Source organism: Clinocottus analis, unplaced genomic scaffold, assembly GCF_023055335.1.
Source record: "Clinocottus analis isolate CAN_PGR_092001 unplaced genomic scaffold, fCliAna1.0.p SCAF_5, whole genome shotgun sequence".
NCBI classification, from domain to species: domain Eukaryota; kingdom Metazoa; phylum Chordata; class Actinopteri; order Perciformes; family Cottidae; genus Clinocottus; species Clinocottus analis.
The window spans coordinates 10,235,368-10,256,212 of NW_027176207.1; the positions used below are offsets into that span (position 1 = coordinate 10,235,368).

Below are 20,845 nucleotides of genomic sequence, written 5' to 3' on the forward strand. Positions count from 1 at the left end.
TTTGGTGGCACATGCTTTGTGAGATCCCTCCTCAATCCTTCCAGCACTGAAAAAAAGGATTAATCTTGAGCAATGAGGAAGAACAGAAGCAACCCACAGTATTCTTAGTTAGACTTTTATTAAAATCTTGTTTTATTAAAATCACATTTAAAATTCAACCACTACTATGAAACATTTAACAAAACATCTACAATGTTTGGCCACTTAAGTATAAAACAATGCTTAACTGAACAAAAAACACTAACAACAAGAGATGGATATGGATTGATGAAATATTTGATAAATAGCAACCACAAAACACATCCTTTTGATGTGGAAACAAACATCCTACAACAGCTGTAGTCATATTGCCTCAAGCTGTCTCACCCAGACACACACCCACCCATACACCCACGCACGCACACACACACACACACACACACACACACACACACACACACACACACACACACACACACACACACACACACACACACACACACACACACACACATGCAGGCACACAAAGAGGACCTTTGGCTCTTTGTCTGACAGCAGATCATACAGACTGTTGCTTAAGATAGATGTAAAAACGAAAAAACAATACAAATATATTACACAATACAATACATTTTATTACAGAAATATAAAATAAACTCACACATATAGACGAATAAAAAGTCTCTGTGTCACAACAGTCAGTGAAACAGTTTTTTTAATGTCCGTAAACAGTGAAACTGTGAGGAGGGAGATAAAGTTGGTACCTGGGGCCATATTATGGATCCATCTTTAATTTCAATCTGAGTAGAAACTCGCCTAAGCAAATAGACATGTAAAGCACACACACACACACACACACACACACACACACACACACACACACACACACACACACACACGCGCGCGCACACAACCAAATCTATGTAAAGTGAGAGAGCAAGCTTTTCCTCGTCATTGTCAGAGACACACAGCATTTCAACTGAAGGTTTCATCTGAAACACGACACCAGCAGACCGACAGCTAATGATATAACAACACACACTCACAAAAAGCAGGTGTTTCAGACTCATATAATGCCACAGAAATTAAAGCATAAATAACACAAGTTATTTTTCACTGGAAAACAGCCTCTAATGTTCTACAGAAAATGAGAGCGTCTTTAACAAGAGACACCTGCTGCATGAAGCAGAGCAAAACTTTAAAGTTCTGTAAATGAACACGTCAGCCAAAGGCAAAGCAGAAAATTCTATATTTGTACACACGTCTTCATTTCGGAGTCTTTTTGCGGGGTTTTCACCCTGTGGTTTTAGACAGACAAATACAAAGACACTCAAACACACTCATGTGCAACAAACTTTTATCCAGATTTCCAAAATTAATCTGCCGCACACTTCCGTTTAAACATAGTCTTTCCTGTCGTACCCTCCTGCTGCACTGGCGCTGCGCGGGGCGGTGTAGGCCATCCGGGGTGGCTTGTACTTCTTCTCTTTTGGCGGGCAGCTGCTGCACAGCATCGCGCCACCAATCAGGAGCAGGGCGGCCGCTCCCCAGCCGATGTAGAGCGATGCCCCGAGCTCCCTCCTCTGCGCGTTGGTCAGGAGGGTGTTGTAGAAATCCTGGATGATGACACTGGCCGTCCAGGAAACGGGTATGAGGACCAAAAGTCCGCCGAGGACGAAGAAGATCCCAGCAATGATCATCACTTTGGCTTTGGACGGCTCGTCTTCGATGCAGTTGGTGCACTTTGCGCCGACGATGGAAATCAAGACCCCCAGCACTCCGAGTATGATGGCGATGATCATCATTGCTCTGGAGGCCTGCAGCTCCCGAGGCAAGGCCAGCATTGAGTCGTAGATCTTGCACTGCATCTGGCCAGTGCTCTGGGTGACACAGTTCATCCATAAACCCTCCGTGATGGTCTGAGCCGTGATGATGTTGGCTCCGACGAAAGCAGTCACCTTCCACATTGGCAGGGCGCACGTAACTATTGCAATGATAAAACCAAGCGCTCCAAGGGCAATGCCCACGATCTCCATGCCCATTGACATGCTGGCTCTTGGTCTGATGACAGAACTAAATTGAAATGCAGAGACCACCGAGCTTCCAACAAAGCTTTCAGATTACAGTGAAGGCCCTTCTCCTCTGGCGTCCTTGAGAAGTGTGAGCACCTGTGAGAGGGTGTGATGTTGCTATGAGATGCTGCCACAGAAACAAGAGCTGCTTTATACCTCAGGGGAGTGAGGAGGAGTCCCCCGCTGATGATGTCAAAAGGAGGCCGTCTTCACAAAAAAAAACAAAAAAACCACCACCTGTGCACATATCACATAGAGAAGAGCTGGAGGCAGGACGAGTGAAGAGGGATGTGCTGGTGGGAGGATGTGTCTGTGGTTGGTGGGGGTTGGTCACCAGAAAGATGTCTGTCTCTTGAGAAAAAGGAACGAGAAGTTCTGTATATTTTTTTCTCCCAAAAACAACATGTGTAGTTCCTTTTACATAAACACATACTTGCATTATGCAGTAATTAACCCCAGTGCAGAACAGAGAGGTAGCTTCAGCCTCTGGCTATCTTTGCAATGCTTGTCATGAGTAACAACAGTGCAAACACACACTCAGACCGTCCCTCTGTTACTTCCTGGTCTTAAAACAGTCAGGATTTGGTGTTAGGAAAACGATCCCAAATGCTCTGCTGGAAACTGGAATAACTGCACCCAAAGCAAATATGAGCAGAGAGAAAACATAATAGGCCGATTCTCCGACACCTTTAGCATACAGACAACGGGATCTTCTCAGTATCGGTTCAACTCTTTACTCCGACCAAATGATTCCTGTAAACACACGTGGTTAAGTGGTGTGTATAACAGAAGATAAAAACACACTTGCTTAGGTGAATCCATGTTGAAGATTAGACGAAGCTTTACATTCAGTTAATTTGGAAAATAAGGATTTGTCTTTTTTGTTACCTTTACAATTACCATTTGTTTTTTAAAAGCTAAAGGAATGAGATAAGTGTACTTTTAGAGAGTCAGCTTGTTGTTAAGTGTAAATCAAATTTAAGTCAGGAAGCTCAACAGTCTTTCCTGTCGAGCATTAAACATATTACAGTGCTTCAGGATGAGAAGATAAAGGGTTTTATGCCAGATCAGAATAAAAAAACAAACAATAAATGGTCAGTGGTAGTTCTTTAAATAGAGTGACTGTATAGGAATTGTCATGTAAGAAAGAACAGACTCATACAAGATTGTTATTTTGAAAATGATTTATTTATGGGAAAGGACCTTCTAATGCCCATTTATCAAAAAGCAAAAAAGCAAAAAACAAAAGAGGTCCTCTGCCTCCTTTGCCTCATAAGCGTCAGATAAACTTATGAATAAAAAGTCCCCCAAGGAGACAATAAACTTTGTCTCCCATCACTTACATTTCAAGCACATCAGGAAGAGGTATCTAATGACCGGAGAGAACAAGTGGAATGATTACAGCAAGATTTGTAACAATTGTGAATCTATCCTTTATGTATTTATTTGAAGGTTTACCGACTGAACAAGCTATTTCCCAATGATTGCTACCAATCAAGCTATTGTCCAGTAAATGTGTTGGATTTAAAATAGAAGTGAGCACCTCTGATGTCATTATTTTGTCATTCTCAAGAGAATTACACATCAGGTCAATTTGTATCTTTTTGTAGGCATCACTCACCTAAAGAGGCTCCGACTGCGCGTCGCCGACAGGCTGATCCAAAGTTTTTGTCTTACACATAAATAAAAAAAGACACACAATCCCCAAGGCCGAACAACAGGGAGGCTTTGTTTTTCGTATCATCGTGTTTATTTAACAACATCAGTTGTCGCATTACTGCAGAGATAACAGCGATAACCTGTATGCAGCCTGTATCAGTACACTGTCGACCAGCTGCGAGTGTTACCAAAACAAGAGCCGACGCTGCCTCTGGTTTTGCTCCTAAATGTATATTTTCTATATTGAACCAAGTCAGCTATTAGCACAGTTACAGAATGCAAGTTCAAACACACCGATGTACAAATCATCGTGTGGTGGAAGGTAGTTCAGTATGTTTACTTGAGTACAATTTTGAGGTACTTCAGCATTTCTGTTTTTGATACTTTATACTTCCACTATTTTTGTCGTTGTTATTTTTAGGATTCAGTTCGCTGATATAATAGATGGATATATAAAATATATAATCAACGAATAAATAATGATGTATCATTATAGATTAAGTTTGGACTTCAGTGCAGTCAATACAAAAATGTAAATTTGCCCCAATTTTACCAGCTGTCACAATTTATCAGTCACTATTATCCAATAATATAACAAATAATATTTTGAAATGGCTCTGCACAATGAACACATTTCCTTTTGGTGTTTTCACACTGTGATTTAAACTCCTCTGCGAATATAAGAGGATGCACTAAGAGGTACGTCAGTGGTGGAAGAAGAACTTTTACTTAAGTTGAAGATGTTTGTTTAGTGTTGTTCAGAGGAGCAGAACTAGGTTGTGTACCTGCAGCAGGATTAACAGGCTGCTCTGCTATCTGAGCACGTCTGCCAGAGCACCGGCAGCTGGTTTGACTATTCAAAAGAGAAAAGAGTTGGTTCCTGCAGATCCGACACCAAACAGAAGGGACTTGCCTTCCCTTTACCACATCTTCATTTTGTTACTTGAATTCACACTTTTATTTCCAAAGTATAGAGATAACCTTGTAACTATTTATCATGATCTTATTCATTGTTTAAACTTATATTAATCATCTCTATCATTGTTAATACGTACCCGGATGAATTAGGCCAACATAATGTTTTACAGTAAAAATCTTTATTAATTTATTATTTAAGTTATTTCAAGAATTTCAGTAGATCTGAAACCATAGCATTTGCATCCAACTCAAAATGTCTCTCGATATTGGCAAACACACACAATCTTAATGTATGAAAAGCCACAAAAGCATCAACCTTAGTAGACAAAGTCTGAACATAGCCACAGGTAGAAAATGTGAGATAGCAATGTCATCCAACCAAATATCTATTTTACATAACTTCTTTTTACAGTCCACTGCGCCATGCTGACCTTGCTTTGGAGCCCAATCTGAGCTCCATTTTTATCAACTGTATGATGTTTTACGTCCGTCACTACATTTTGTAATAATAGCAAGAAGAATATTTAGTCACAACAGTGTCTCTATTGCTTCTACAATAGTTGACAGTATGATACTTGATATTTACATATCATTGATTAGTATATATATATATATATATATATATATATATATATATATATATATATGTATATATATATATATATATATATATATATATATATATATATATATATATACATATATATCTTCACATTTAGACAGTATGATACTTGATATTTACATATGATTGATTAGTATATATATATATATATATATATATATATATATATATATATATATATATATATATATATATATATAGACTTTTAGACTCACATTTAGACTCTTTTAAACTCTTCTCAAAGGCTCTTTAGCATTTTTACCATTTTACCAACAATTATTATTTATCTTCAGTTCTGTGCTCATTTCCGGACAATGTACAAATAAGCAGTAAACATGTGAAAATAATATAAAGGAGCATATTTCTTCCTACTCCCCCCTCGGTCCTGTTCTCTCCCCTCACACGTAGTCCCTCCTGTTGTAAGAGCTCGGAGCGTTTGACCTCGGTGCGGCAGAGTACGCCATACGACTCTGAGGAGGAATGCTGTACCTCGTTGGTTTCTCGTCCTGTGGAGGGCAACTACAGCAGAGGATGGACCCTCCAACTATCAGCAGGGCTGCGGCAGCCCAGCCGAGATAGAGCGCGGCCCCAATCTCCATCTTCTGACCAGAGGGGACCAGTGGACTGTAGAACTCAACTACGATGGTGTGCGCAGACCAGGAAACAGGCACCAGCTGCATCAGACCTGCTGCGATGAACGCGCCACCCGAGCCGGCCATCACCCTGGCTTTAACCCCTTCCTCCTCGATGCAGTTGGTGCACTTTGCTCCCACCATAGATATGAGGAGAGCCACCACCCCCACAATAATGGAGACGATAGTGAGTGCCCTGGCGGCCTGCAGGTCCTGTGGTAGAGCCAGCATTGAGTCGTAGACCTTACACTGCATCTGTCCCGTGCTTTGGAACACGCAGTTCATCCACAGGCCCTCCCAGTACACCTGAGCTGTGACAATGTTGGAGCCAATGAAGGCCGAGACCCTCCACATTGGCAAGGCGCAGCTGACCACGCACAGCACCCAGCCGAGCACTGACAGAATGACGCCAACCAGTTCAAGTCCCAAAGACACCATGGTGCACTCAGACAAGCGTTCCCCCTTCGGATAAGAAGTTCCTTTATTAGTCCTTCCTCTCTTCTCGGCTCTTCTTTATTCTTCGGTTTTCCTCGCTTCCCTTTCCTCCTTTTATTTTCCAGTAAATATCTAAAGGCCTTCTTGCTTTTGCCCTTCAAGCTCCACTTTGTCGACCTTCTTTTCCACAGTCTGCCCCCTCCACAATCTGTAGCTACGAGCACCTGCTGCTGAATCCAGAAGTGTCGTTTGGTCAAAGTGTGCTTCCTCCACAAACTCTCTGCTGCTGGTATACGTGTCCGCTCAGACGTAGTTTCCTCTGTTCTTCTGCTCTTAGGCAGTCGCTGACCCTTATCTGTGCATTGTTTTATTACTAAATGTCAGGCCCTCCTAAGAAATGACATCACTTGTCAACCCAAACCAATCAGGCGAGGTCTGATCATTGGCCTCATTTACCACCTGGGTGTGTTGGTGCTCGTGTGTGTGCTTTTTAAGATGAGGAGTAGTTTTATGGTTTAACCTTTTGCCCATGGAAGCTCGGGGTGTGTCGGCTTTATAACTGTCAGTAGGTAATAAGTGGCCAAGCTGAGCTTGTTATGTGGTTGATATGTGACCACATGAGACTGTAAGGAATATACAAACATGTATTCTAATAGCTGTGTATGTGTGTTTGTGTTTCTATGTGTGTGAGTGTGTGTATGTATATGTTTGCTTAGTGTGGGATTGTGTTTGAGAAAGACTGAGGAAGAGAACTTTGGCACATGAAAGCAGGCTCCCTCCATCTGTTTCTATTCTTTTTTGTTGTTGTGATGTGACAGGTTTTTATAGCCTCGACTAAAATATGATCAGACAGTTTTTATAGCTGTTTTTATAACAGATACCATCTCCACTGGGTCACACACATGATGAGTAATCGTAAACTCAAATTCTAGTTAATGACAAACTAGAAATGCAACAAATGTATTTTTTATACATGTGACTCATGTGAACCAACTTCTTCTGCTAATGTTTTCTTATTCATGTCGGTGAGAAACACAAACCAAATTTAAACAAAAATGTCCAACAAAGTGTTAGTTGGTCTTTTACTACCTTTTGACTTCCCTGTTTGTGACACAGTGCCAAGTCCATTGGAACATACTACATACATACATGCACTTTCTTTTTTAAAGGGTCACAGATACACAGTTTGAGAGTTGTACTTTCCTAAAAAAGCTGGGCTTTGTAATTTCTGGCAAACTTTACTCAAATCAGAGTAAAAAGTTGTTGCAGATTATTTTCTGCACTGGATGAATAAGGACCGAATGAGGTCGTTTTAAGGATTGCTTCCTGAACGGATTTCATAATCAGCACACAGATGCATTAATAGTTTAGCTTTTGAAATCATGCTATAATCCTGCTGTGATTGGTTTCGTTTACTTTCACACCACAAACGAAACCAGAAGAAGAGAGAGAGGTCTTCTATTCAGTCTTGTATTTAATTATTTGTATTGACATATTTAGAACAAAATGGTTCATCTTGTTTTTTTTATCTAACAACTAATCTAACCAAAAACCTACTAACTTTGAGATGAGGGAGCTCATTTCTGGGTTTTAGGACACATTCCTGCAGCACTGCATACTTGGTTGTTGGATCAGATGTTGAAAAATATGTAACATCAACAGAAGTATCCTTTTTAAACCTTTAAATATCTTAACGTCTCGACATAATAAACAATGAACTACACGTGGTTCTTGTGATGTTGGACTACTGAATGTAATAATCTCATATAAGGCCGACTATGATTTGTCCAAGTAATCACTCCGGTGCCACTATCACACTCGGGCACACTTTTATCTAAAATACGCGACACATTACCACACTTCAACATTAGTCAACATCACACTTCTGCTAAACAATGGTTAACATTGTAACCATGATAAGAAAAAGCCTGATGAAAGGCAATTCATAGAGATTATCTTGGTATTTAGGAAGGAAACAAACAATCGGCTAACAATTTAAATCCTATTTGACAGTCAACACTATCAGATTCTTTGTTTGCATGCTTAAGCAAGAAATTATTGACTTTGAAGTTGCTGATCAACAGCACTACTACAGTGTGTACTCCAGCAAACTGTGTCATGGGCACAAAACAAAGACCAAGCTTCGATATATTATTGTCTTTTTTATTTGCAGGTACTATTTGAAGTTGTGTTTCTTCACCAGCTGAGAAAGTTCAATATTCACTCTTGTTTCAGCTTTTTCTGAAGGAAATATCTGGTTCTTTTGGTAATTTTGTAATTCCAGTTACCTAGAAATTTCATCACCGTTGATCCCCTTCGATGTCAGGACGAGGGAGTTCACTGAACGATACGAGCTCTGGACATTTCCTCCCTCTTTGGAAATTTTCCATTTGGTTCGACCAAGCTTGATCCAAAAACGTTGTTTCTGGTGGACTTTGAGCAGGACCAAAAAACAGTGGACGCATGAGACGCCACCGCTCGTCCATGAAGTGTTGCAGCAATGTTGAGTTCAAATGTAAAGTGGCCATTAGACCACGCAGTGCTAACTTAAGATAAACAATCCGGTGATCCGCCTTCCATGGCCTTGTTTCTGGTGCAGGCTCTTTACACAAAGCAACAATGCAAATTAAGGAGACAATTAACGTCATTGTTTCCAAAACACAAGTCCACACAGACACGAGTGTGGCTCAGTGGGGAGCAAGGTCAATCAGAGAATCTGCAGTTCGATCCCCTGCTTGTCTTGGGCAAGGCACTTAACCACAAATTTCTCCCTCAGCTAGAGGTACCTTGGTGCCACCTGCCCATCATTCTATGAATGGGTGAATGATGACAAGTAGTGAGAAAGCACTTTCTGGCTGGAAGACTAGAAAAGCGCGATACAGTCGACAAGAGGCCAAAAGATAGAGGAAAATGATAAAGAATATCTGTATAAGTGTAGGGCAGAGTCTCAGTCTCAGCTTGGTAGCTACAGCAGTGACATAACATCCTGCTAACATCATTGTCAGTTGACACTCAAGATTGAGATATTCTCATTTTTTAGTTGTTGTACAACAACCCGTGCGGCTGTGTCGACCTCATTCATGCTTTGTCGCTGTTTCTATTGCAATTCTTCTGTCGCCATCGTTTTTTTTCTCTCGTTTCTTGTTGTTTTTAAGCATCACACAAACTCAAGCTGCTGGAAACATTTGTGGTGTGGGCAGATATACCTTTGTCTAATGGCGTGCCGTGGATTTTCTACCTGTGCCTTCACTGCTGTCTAGTAAGTCTCATCAGCTGGTGAGGCGCTGAAAAACAATTCAATTATAAAATGTAATTGTTGTGAAAAACAAATAAATTATAAAATAGCTATTCATTTTAAATATTAAAACAAATTTAAATTAAAAATAAAATAGCTAGCAGGGAAGGCTGCTAATCACGAAGATCCATATAAAAAAAGCTCTTTGCTTATAAAAACTGGAACAACTCCATATACATTCGTGCAGTTAGTGGAGTTTCACTTGCTCCTCTCGCTCTCACAAGAGTTGGTAAATGAGTTTCAGACAGCAGAGCGATTACCCCCCCCCCCCCCTCCCTCACACACACACACACACGCTTCCTTGTGTGGGTTGGTGGATTCATGAGATTGCGTGTGAGCCCTTCCTTCTCACCCTCATCCAACTGGTTGTGTGGAGAGGGTATTTCAGAAGGCTATATAGATTAACCTATTATATCTGTTATATATATATATATATATATATATATATATATATATATATATATATATATATATATATATATATATATATATATATATATATATATATTTTATAGCATGTTTATCTATTTGGTCAAATGCCAAGCCAAATTCAGATACAGGAGGTGCATGGTTCAGCAACTACAGCCAACACACCGATGTATTAACCTGAATACAGCTATAAAAATACTCTTCCAGGAACTAACTGCCAACAATGATACCCATCTTAAGAGACTGCAGCAGGAAGTAGGAAGTCACGCTCAGCGAGCCCTCAGTCAAAGTTTGTAAGAAGAATCCATGGCTTTCTTGTTATCAATCCCTCTTATCTTTCTATTTATTTGTCCTTCCGTTGTACCAGTAACTGACTCACACCTGCTTGAGTTGTACATTTTATATCTTAACTCTACTTCGTAACTAACTTGTATGTAGTAACCTAACAGTGTAACCAATTTCTACTTCAGATAAGTTATATAGTAACTCCTGCACTATGTAAAAAATAAGTCACATTTGAAAAAAACATAATCTACAGTGCTATTAATACATTGTTGTGTTCTGCTGACTCAGCATTGTTAGTCCATGTTTGTACAGGTTTCATGCGGAAGAAATAGGGGACTTTTGTCATTAATGATACAGTTTCTGTAGCTCTTATACGGCGACACTTTAGGCTTTTTTATTGAGAAAATAATAATTACAAAGCTGGGGGATGGAGTAATATTATGAGATAGAAATCAATAATTCCAAGATTAAAGTCAGAAATGTTTTAGAAAAAAAACATGTATATTCTCTGAGATTAAACTGGCAAAAATGATAAATTATAAAGCCGTACATTTATAATAGGGTGCAAAATTGTGGTAGAGAAAAGTAGTGGGGTTAATTTGTTACCACTTCACTTTGCCCCGTCTCATCACACCAAAGATGCTATCGTTAAACGCCGCGAAAATTTGAGCCGCCGACTGCAAAATCTATTATTGTAGCTGATTCTACATCCACTGGCAGCCATTTGCAGCAGCAGGATATTTACAGAAGTCCCTCCCAGCAAACTCTGAGGATGTAATTCACCATAATCTGTGGTTCAACACAAGCAGTTATGCTACTTGACTTTTCTGTGTTGTTTTCCCGCGACACTGACACAGTGACAGTTGGGCAGGACCATCTAAAAGCAACGGTTTATGACTATGGTAACGCAGTGTGTTGGTAGTAACTTCTTCTCAACGATTGTTTATTGTGTTATCTGTCCTGAAGATTTTTTCTGAAGATCGCTCACCTTTCCCAGCTCCATAATTTAATTACACTGGCCCTGACGCTGTTGATATGCTCCTGCATGGAGACATTCGCCATAAAACATATATAAGAAGACAAGCTCCTGAACTGAGAGTGGCAGTATAATTTAATAGAAACTGTTGGCCTGAGAGGACCCGATAAAGATGTTACAACCCATATTTAAAAAAAGAAAAACAGCTCACGAACTAACTAACTTTAACACATCAATATTTTTGGTCAGTCACACTTTCAGGAGGAATATAAATATATAGGAGGAATATCACCAGACTTTCACTTTAGACTGCCCATTTCAAAGAAAGATGGGGATTTCCACGGGCAGCCTTTATTAGGTCATTGGCGAAACTGCTCCATAACTGGACTCTCTGTTACTAAGTAATACATCTTTTCAAAGAGGTAGCCTTGGATTTAATGGTTGCTTCAAGATTTATGGCCACATTTAAATGCTGTTTGAACACTGGGCGATGCTACACCACCCCTGACGTCCTTCATTCTCTTTGTGCAGAAAGCTCCAAACAAAACCAGAGTTGTATATATTTTATTGCTGCTTTGTGAAGATATAAAATGAAATGTAGAGTTTCACCGCGTGACACTAAACTGACAGCATTCAAAAAGTTTAACTCTGCTTCCTCTGAGGTTTAAACCTTTAGTGACTTTCTGGGAAAATCAATTGTGTACTCTCCCACAGACCCAGACCCCACACCCACCCACACACACACACACACACACACACACACACACACACACACACACACACCCACACACCCACACACACACACACACACACACACACACACACACACACACACTGAACGTTTTAAAAGTAGAAGTTGCTGCCTCCCTTTGGGCAGAACGGTGAATAACAGACAAGGTCCAACATTTTTCCTTCATGTCAGGGTTACAACGTTTAGAAGTTGCTAAATCCAGACCTGTCAGCTACGCCATATATCATAACACTGACTCTTTTTTGTTGGCCTTTCGCACGCCGCCCACGCCAATTTCCCGGAAATAACTCTTTCTCTTTGATCTTCCCTAAACAAAAAACCTTATATGTTCTCACTTACAATCGTCTCTCTGATTCACAGAACACACACAGACTGAACATAACAGATCTTCTCTCAAAGCCTTTATTTATCATGGCTTCTTCCCCTTTTACTTATTTATTTTGAGAAATTGAATTTTGTTTCTTAAAGTACAAAATGACTAGAGGCCCATTTAAGCATTTGTGTAATTACCTCACCCCAGAGAGTGTCATGAAATCACGTTGGACCTGTGTTTATCAGAGGTCACATGCTTCACACTTTGTCTGTTTCCTTATTAAAACGCTGGTTGACAACAGCACCACAAATTGCAGAAGACCTGCGTTTTAATACAGTTACATTAAGCACATAAATGTTCCTTTTACATTTGTTAGAAAAATTCCCTCGACCCCTCGGAGTAAAATTATTAAAACACAAACATTTATTCATTGCGAGGAAGGAGCAGAGTCAAAAGTACAACATGATAGACAAATTGCATATCCAAGACTGCTCAATGATCTCTCAAAGAACCACCTCTTAAATACACATCATGACCCACTAACAGAAACCCTCATGACGTCTTCGGCCTAACCGTGAACCCTTCCCCTCGACTCATAGAGCGGTTTGTAAGAAATGGTCATATGATAACAAAGGAACTGCACGTTCTTTCAGACAGAAACACACAGATTTAGTCTCACTATCAGGAGACATGCTGCGTTTGTGTGTAAGATTAAACAGAGACCGTAAGATGAGAAGTCTGAATATAACAGTGAAATAGTACATGATGAAGCGTGAATCATTTTTTTCTTCCAACAACATTGTAGATACAATCTAATCAACATTTTAATTTAATTTGTAGGAGCGTCACACATGGAAATTGATGGTAAATGACACAAAGATAAGGAAGAATTCATGAATGATCATGTGTTCAAGTAGATAAGTTATTATCTGTTATCTGATATTCCAGTTTTTCATCCAGTTTTAGTTCCACCTAGTGCCAATCTGAGGCTATACGTTCATCACCTCAGCAAATCTCAATTAGCTGTTTTTTCTTTCTTTGTAGCACACAATTATTATGCTATTTTAAGCAAATCCAAAGAATAGTTTGCACGTGTGTGTGTGTCTGTGTGTGTGTGTGTGTGTGTGTGTGTGTGTGTGTGTGTGTGTGCACGCGCGTGCATGTGTATGTGGATCACAATATTCATGAATCTGACAAAGATAATGGGTCTTTGTCAGAATTACTCCCCCCCCGGTCTTTTAAAGTAACCATTACATTTTTTTGCCAAGGCAACGAAACATTGGATCTTTACGTGGCATTAAAAAAGCTTTACAGCTTGTCAACATAAACACAGCTAACAGCACATTTACTGTGACCGACCACCTTGTCTCCTTCTAAACAATGAAACGGTTGATCAAAAGGATAGGCAATACCTTTGTAATTGCCTTACAATGAAAAATAAAATGAGATCAAAATGAGATGGAACAATGTATGGAGCTAAAAGGAGTGCATAGAAACAGGTGACTCTCAAAAATACATTTACATGTAATTAATTTGCAACAACGTATTGTGACAGGAAAGTCGTCGGTTTGATTCCACAGATCTGCAGGATGAATCTGGGCGAGGTCCCTTGAATAAACATCTCTGCAAAATGTTCAAACAGAAGTTTAATCTACTTGTGTAATCTACTTTTAATTTGTACTCCTACAACATCTTGCAATAGCGTTTCCCGTCGTAGCAACTACAGAATATTCGTAGTATTACGTTCATGCTTCGATACTCAATGCTTGTTCAAGGTAAATATCTTTGTATTGATTCGATATTGGACATTTCCAAAGTGACGAGGAAGCACGAGATCTGTTAACTTTCTTGACTTCAATCGAAACCACCATCCATTATGCAGTAAAACAGACACAGTTTAGTGAAGATATTCAAACTATTTATTTACACTCTCGCAGTACGTCATCCGTGGTTTCGTCAGACCATATTTGGTGTGGGGGGTGTGGGCGAATTAAGAGAGAAGATGAACGAAACTAATGTTCTATTACCAACATTTTTTCATCAATAAGATGCTCATAATGTGTTAAAATTGTGTGTTTAATGATGAATGTGTAGCCACATGCAAAGCAGTTTCACATTACTTCCTTTGTTGAACTTAAACAGCATTGTTGGGGGAGGGAGAACAGGTTTTGGAAATTGTGGCGTTTGTGGGAGTGACCCTTAAGAGCAAGGACTGATGACGCTGAGCTGTTTTTCTTCAATAGCCCCTCCTCTCTCAGTAAGGTGATCGCGTGTACCTGCTCCTCTGTATTCTCTCCCATTTAGCAAACTCACCTGACTAACAAAGGACTTGACTCCATCACAGAAGGGAACAAACAACCTCTCAGGCGTTAGTCACTGCCAGAGAGGAATCAGTCTACAGAGAGGCCTTTCGAGTCCCATTTGAAACAAGTTTAATTTGAAGCAACTCAAAGAAATCATCTCTCCACGATGGTCTCTGCTGGGTTACAGATCCTGGGCGCAGCTCTGGGGGTCCTGGGCTGGATCGGCGCCATCCTCGTGTGTGCCCTTCCCATGTGGAAGGTCACTGCTTTTATCGGCAGCAACATAGTGACCTCGCAAACCTCATGGGAAGGTATTTGGATGAACTGTGTGGTGCAGAGCACAGGCCAGATGCAGTGTAAGGTCTACGACTCCATGCTGGCCCTCAGCCCTGACCTCCAGGCTGCCCGGGCCCTGACCATCATCTCCATCGTGGTGGGCATCTTGGCTATCCTGCTCAGCGTAGCCGGGGGGCAATGCACCAACTGTGTGGAAGATGCCTCGTCCAAGACCAAGGTGGGCATTGCAGCTGGAGTCATGTTCATCATAGCTGGGGTCCTCTGCCTCATCCCTGTTTGCTGGACGGCACACACTATCATCCAAAACTTCTACAATCCGATGATGAACAACGCCCAGAAGAGAGAGTTGGGTGCTGCGCTCTACATCGGGTGGGGGGCGGCCGCCTTGATGCTGATCGGAGGGGGCATGCTCTGCTGCAATTGCCCCCCTAAGGAAGACGACTCCTACACTGCAAGGTACAAAGCTGCCAGATCTGACGCCTCAGCACCAGCATCCGGGAAAGACTTTGTCTGAAACAGATCTGAAAGTCTGCAATTACATTCACAAAGCCATGTTTAGAGAGACAGCTGCAGTGGTGCTACTGTGTTGTGTGTGTTGATATTCCAGGGTGAGCAAAAAGTATTTCAACTTTTACTCCTCATGAGAGTCTTTGATGGGAATACACGTTAAGAAAGGAACCAGACCAAAAGTGGAAATTCAATGTTATATGGTAACACAGTTATTTGTATATGTGGTTGTTGATATGAATGTTAGTAATTTGTAAGTCTTTTCTGAGTCGTATAAATATTCTGTAACCTCATCTGAATGTGGGTTGTTTTTATGAATCATATAAATATGAGATTTGTGATGTACCATATTAAACTGTAAATAAATATTTTGTTTTCAAATCAAACGTCTTTTGTGCTTGCTTTTTATTTTCACCGACACGATTCATCCAGTGCTCTTAAAATGGAACAAACCAATATATGATTGAAATTTATTAAAGTTTGTAATGTTAAGTGTAGGTTTTTCACATGTAGTGACACAAATGTTGAAACAAGGGTCCTTTTTAAAACAAAAATACCCTTCCAGCCTTTGAGAGTCATCTACTGTGTGATTTTCTTGTTCAACAGGTTTAGGTGTGGCAGAAGAAGAAAGGGGGTTGGAAACTGGTCTTTGTTCAAGCTGTGAGCCTTCAGACAATGCATTGTTCTTCACTAGACAAACTTTTCTAGTGTTAAAAGAGTACATAATGCCATATATTAATACATTCCTCGAAGAATCTTGAATGATACAATTGAAGTCCTTTAATTAAACATGCAAACCAAGCCGGGTTGATACATTTTTATGAAAATGAAAATGTTCCAAGCTATTCAAGGGTTAATTTGTCTGTTGTTTAAATGAAGATTGGATAACATTTTTTTCCTTTCAGAAAAATTCACTTTCTGGTTTGTTTTTAATTGAATATACTGACATAAACCGTGAAGTTTGGAGTTTGTGTTTGCTCAAGGCTTGATCTGAATGTGTGTGTGTGTGTGTGTGTGTGTGTGTGTGTGTGTGCGTGTGTGTGTGTGTGTCTATATATGATATATATATATATATATATATACATATACACATAAAATACTCTCCTAAATAAGAGAGAGGGGATGTTGTTCTATTTCAGGAGACCCGATTAAGCAAAGGCGAGCATGATAAACTGAAAAAACACTGGGTAGACCAGGTGTACTCTGTATTGTATTCCACTAAGATGCAGAACAGAGTAGTTGCAATTCAAAAGTGCATTTCATATTTCAAAGAGTTTAACAACCTCTCAATGATTCATCATTATATTACAGTTACAAATTTAACTGAATAAATTGAGAGAGATGGATATTCTATTTAAGAATTCTCTGTTTGCAGCATTTCAACTTTGCTTTCGTTAAAAGAGCTGAGATGCTCAATAGGACCCAGGATAAGTGATCCCATATATCCCATATATCTTGGGTCAACCAGATCATATCCCCAAAACTGGTAAAACATGTTGTGGAGGCCCACATGCACACAAATAAGCTTTTTAAGCACCTGCTTGTGTGTGTGTGTGTGTGTGTGTGTGTGTGTGTGTGTGTGTGTGTGTGTGTGTGTGTGTGTGTGTGTGTGTGTGTGTGTGTGTATGTGTATAAGCACAGGTGGAATCTGGAGTCATTGTTCCCAGTTCCAAAGTCTTGCTAGAGGTAAACAATGAACAGAGAGAGAACAAGGTTTGTGGATATCAAGTCTCAGCTTTCCCCTTTTGTCTGGGAGCACAGAGACTCCACCCTGAAAGTTGGAGCCACAATGGTAAGCAGTGATCTTCTCACAGTGGGAACTCAGAGAATCAGAGTACTGCAAAGTCTTCCTCGAGCAGGTGAGAGCGTGGAGTATATGTTGTGTTTTTATGCATCCAGACTAACAAGCTTAAAGACGTGAACATTTCGGTAAGAGCAATCTGTTGTCACCCGGCTGCAGCGGCATCATCATGACTTCTCAGGGCCTCCAGATCATGGGTGTGCTGCTGGCCTTCATCGGCTGGCTGGGCACCATCGTCACCTGCGCCATGCCCATGTGGAGAGTCACCGCTTTTGTTGGGGCGAACATCGTCACTGCCCAGGTGATCTGGGAAGGCCTGTGGATGAACTGCGTGGTCCAGAGCACGGGCCAGATGCAGTGTAAGGTGTACGACTCCATGCTCGCTCTACCTCAAGACCTGCAGGCCGCCAGGGCCATGGTGGTCATCTCTGTGATCGTCGGGGTGTTCGGCGTCCTCATGGCCGTAGTTGGAGGAAAGTGCACCAACTGCATGGAGGACGAAGTGGCCAAAGCCAAAGCCTGCATCGTGTCCGGAGTGATCTTCATAATAACAGCCTTGCTGATCATGATCCCAGTGTCGTGGTCTGCTCACGCAGTGATCCGAGACTTTTATAACCCCCTGGTGATTGCGGCTCAGAGGAGGGAGCTCGGAGCTGCACTTTATATCGGCTGGGGCTCTGCTGGGCTGCTGCTGTTGGGAGGAGGCCTGCTCTGTAACAACTGTCCCCGAAAGGATGGCACTAGACCCTACATTCCTGCCAAGTTCGTCCCTGTGAGAACCGCATCTTCAAACGTTGACTATGTGTGAGTGTGTTGGCTGGAACTGCATCTTAACGTGTCTAGATTGTCATAGAAATTTGTTATCTCACCAAAAAGTTGCACAGAAGGATCCATTTCTAAAAAAGTTTGTTTTATGTATGTCTTTAGAAATATATGTATTTGGTTAATTAGGAAAAATTGTTTGAAGAAATAGTTTCTAAACTCAAATAGTTTGGAGCATGAAAGTGACAAAAGATGCAACGTAAATTGTCTGGTGGTTTGTTTGCCTCTTTTTATATAATGTGCCCCTATCAAAGATTGACATGCTTTCATTTATGTGTAAATCTTAGGCCTAAAACCCTGTAACCTTTTTCTGAAACAATGTTAAAACAATATGCTGCTTCTCCAAATAAATTTGAAAGGCAAGCTTTATTTTAATAATAAAAAAGCAGTTGATATCAAATGTGGCTTTTCTTTGTCAACTTTATAATGATCACTGTTGGACTTGCAATTTCCTTCCAGATGTTGAAAAAAAAGCCTCTTTGTTTATATGTTCCTTTCTCATGTCCGCTATACACCTGCAGAAAACAGTGATGAAACTACTAAACTAAACTTCTTAATAAGGACTGGTGGTAAGGCACTCAGGAATCCAGGGAGTAACCTCCTGGGAATGTACTCACTGTATTTGTTTGAGATGCTTACCATGGTGTAATCCCCTGCTCTTGTATCAGGACAGTAAATTACAGTTTCTGTCTTGAGTAAAATGGACGTCACTGCCAGAGACAACAGTGTGCTCTCTATGCTTGGATTCATGTTGCCAAGGAACGGTTTTGTATCTCCAAAGAATGGATATTTACACTTTGCCCAGTACGAGCACATCTGCCAATTCTTGTCAGGTTGATATATTCTAAATCTCTTTAATGGTTTTCTTTTCTTTACAGTTTCAATTGAAACCAGTCTGAAAAGAGAATCTTCTGCCCCTGTAACTTTAGCCTTCTGTCAGTTTCCATTTTGTCCACTCGGATGAGATCAGGCCGGGGCTGGAGGTATTCAGATCTGTTACTTACTCGTAGCTGAAACACCAAAAAAAGTTAAGCAAAATCCCTGCATTCATTCTTTTTTCTTGAATTGTAAGGAAACATATAGAAGTTAAAGTGCAATGTTAAACTACAAAATGACCACTGAAAAGGCTAAATGCGTGTTAGATTATAAAGTGATGTTTTAGCTGGTTCAGGTGGAGCTAAATTGATTACATCGTCACAGCGAAACAATCTGAACAGCATACGCCATTTTTGATAGTTTGATCTATAACAATGCAATGCGTTTTGTGCTTTAAAATAACTAGTAACTAAAGTGGTATAAAAAGTAGAATATTTCACTCTGGAATTCAGTGTTGAATAACTGAAAACTTTTACTGAACCATATTGCTTAAGAAAAATGTATTCGTTACTCTTACCAGGCATTTCAACAAATGTTTATTATCTGAATGAAAAACAAAATTACAAAGAAATCCCACAAGAAATACATGTGTCTCTTTATGAAGTGCTGATGTTGTAAATAAGATAAATGAAGGCATCAGACACCAAATTAGTATTGAAATTAACACAAAACAATAAATGAGCCTGTTGCATTATTGTAACATACCACATACCTTATAGTCGCACAATGTGTTAGTGAAAAAATTAGTCACAATGCAAATCACAACAGGTTTGTAAAGTCAAATGCTGTTCAAAGAGTGCCGATTCTCATCTAATGCAACTCATACAAATTCCTTCCCGGGCGTTGTGGATTTAGGCGCGGAGTACTTTGCTCCATTATAGCGGTCTCCTCCTGACGGGCACTGACAGCAGAGAAGAGCTCCACCGATCAGCAGAAGTCCTGATGCTCCCCAGCCCATGTACAAACATGCACCCAGCTCCCTCCTCTGGGCGTCGGGTACCATGGGGTTGTAGAAGTCCTTTATGACCGTGTTAGCAGGCAGAGACACAGTCACCAGACACAGAGCCCCACTCAGGATGAAGAAAACACCCGCGGCGATGGCCACTCTGGCTTTTGTTACTTTGTCCCCAACGCAGGTGGTGCATTTCCCCCCGACCACAGAGAGCAGCAGGCCGAACAGAGAGAACAGGATGGCGATGACCACCATAGCCCGAGCCGCCTGGAGGTCCGGAGGCAGGGCCAGCAGGGAGTCGTAGACCTTGCACTGCATCTGACCGGTGCTCTGCACCACGCAAGTCATCCACAGTCCCTCCCAGATGGTCTGAGCCACCACGATGTTGTTCCCGATGAAAGCAGACACCTTCCACAGAGGCAGCATGCAGATTAGTATGTTTCCAATCCATCCTAGCACCGCCAGCCCGACGCCCAGAATCTGCAGCCCTAAAGAAACCATTGCAGTTTGGTGGTACTTCTCTTTCTTGCTCTGTCTCAGTTCGTCACTGGGCTGCTAACTAAAAGCACTCCAACTGTGAGGAAGTTTTATATGACTCAGATGCCCCCGAGTAGCCCCCTCCTGTTGGTGGGCTTTGGCTTTAGTGCCAAGATATAAACATCCATCATGCAGCCTTTGAGTTAAGGGGTGTTTCTCTTCTTCAAAGAGGCCCTCTGGTGCCCTAGCAGGGCTCTGAGAAAGAGGAGGCAGTTATATTGTGTGGTTTAGGCAAAGGCTTGCTACAGAAAATGTCTGATTTTGTAAAAAGTGAGAAACTAACATTATGGAGTAGAAACATACTGGAGAATATAAACTTCTAAGATATGAATATCAAATGTTCTGCAAACCAATCATTTGTATTTTCAACCGAGAGTCATGTTG

The 20,845-nt window shown here is 40.8% G+C and overlaps 3 protein-coding genes across 3 annotated transcripts; 1 reads left to right on the top strand and 2 right to left on the bottom strand.

Moving 5' to 3' along the window:
- Positions 1-1,376: 1,376 nt before the first annotated feature.
- Positions 1,377-6,320, bottom strand: LOC137802346 (claudin-4-like). Its single transcript, XM_068600146.1, has 2 exons — positions 5,833-6,320; positions 1,377-2,028 (listed from the first exon to the last, which is right to left on the bottom strand). The coding sequence occupies exons 1-2, from the start codon at positions 6,318-6,320 to the stop codon at positions 1,377-1,379; spliced, it is 1,140 nt and encodes a 379-aa protein (XP_068456247.1).
- An 8,362-nt stretch (positions 6,321-14,682) lies between these two features.
- Positions 14,683-18,082, top strand: LOC137802922 (claudin-4-like). The gene is made up of 2 exons (XM_068601114.1): positions 14,683-15,311; positions 17,434-18,082. Exons 1-2 carry the CDS (start codon positions 14,836-14,838, stop codon positions 18,080-18,082), a joined length of 1,125 nt encoding a protein of 374 aa, XP_068457215.1. The 5' UTR covers positions 14,683-14,835.
- A 1,409-nt stretch (positions 18,083-19,491) lies between these two features.
- On the bottom strand, positions 19,492-20,466 carry cldn29 (claudin 29). Its single transcript, XM_068600147.1, has one exon. It carries the CDS (start codon positions 20,423-20,425, stop codon positions 19,793-19,795), a length of 633 nt encoding a protein of 210 aa, XP_068456248.1. The 5' UTR covers positions 20,426-20,466; the 3' UTR covers positions 19,492-19,792.
- Positions 20,467-20,845: the final 379 nt, after the last annotated feature.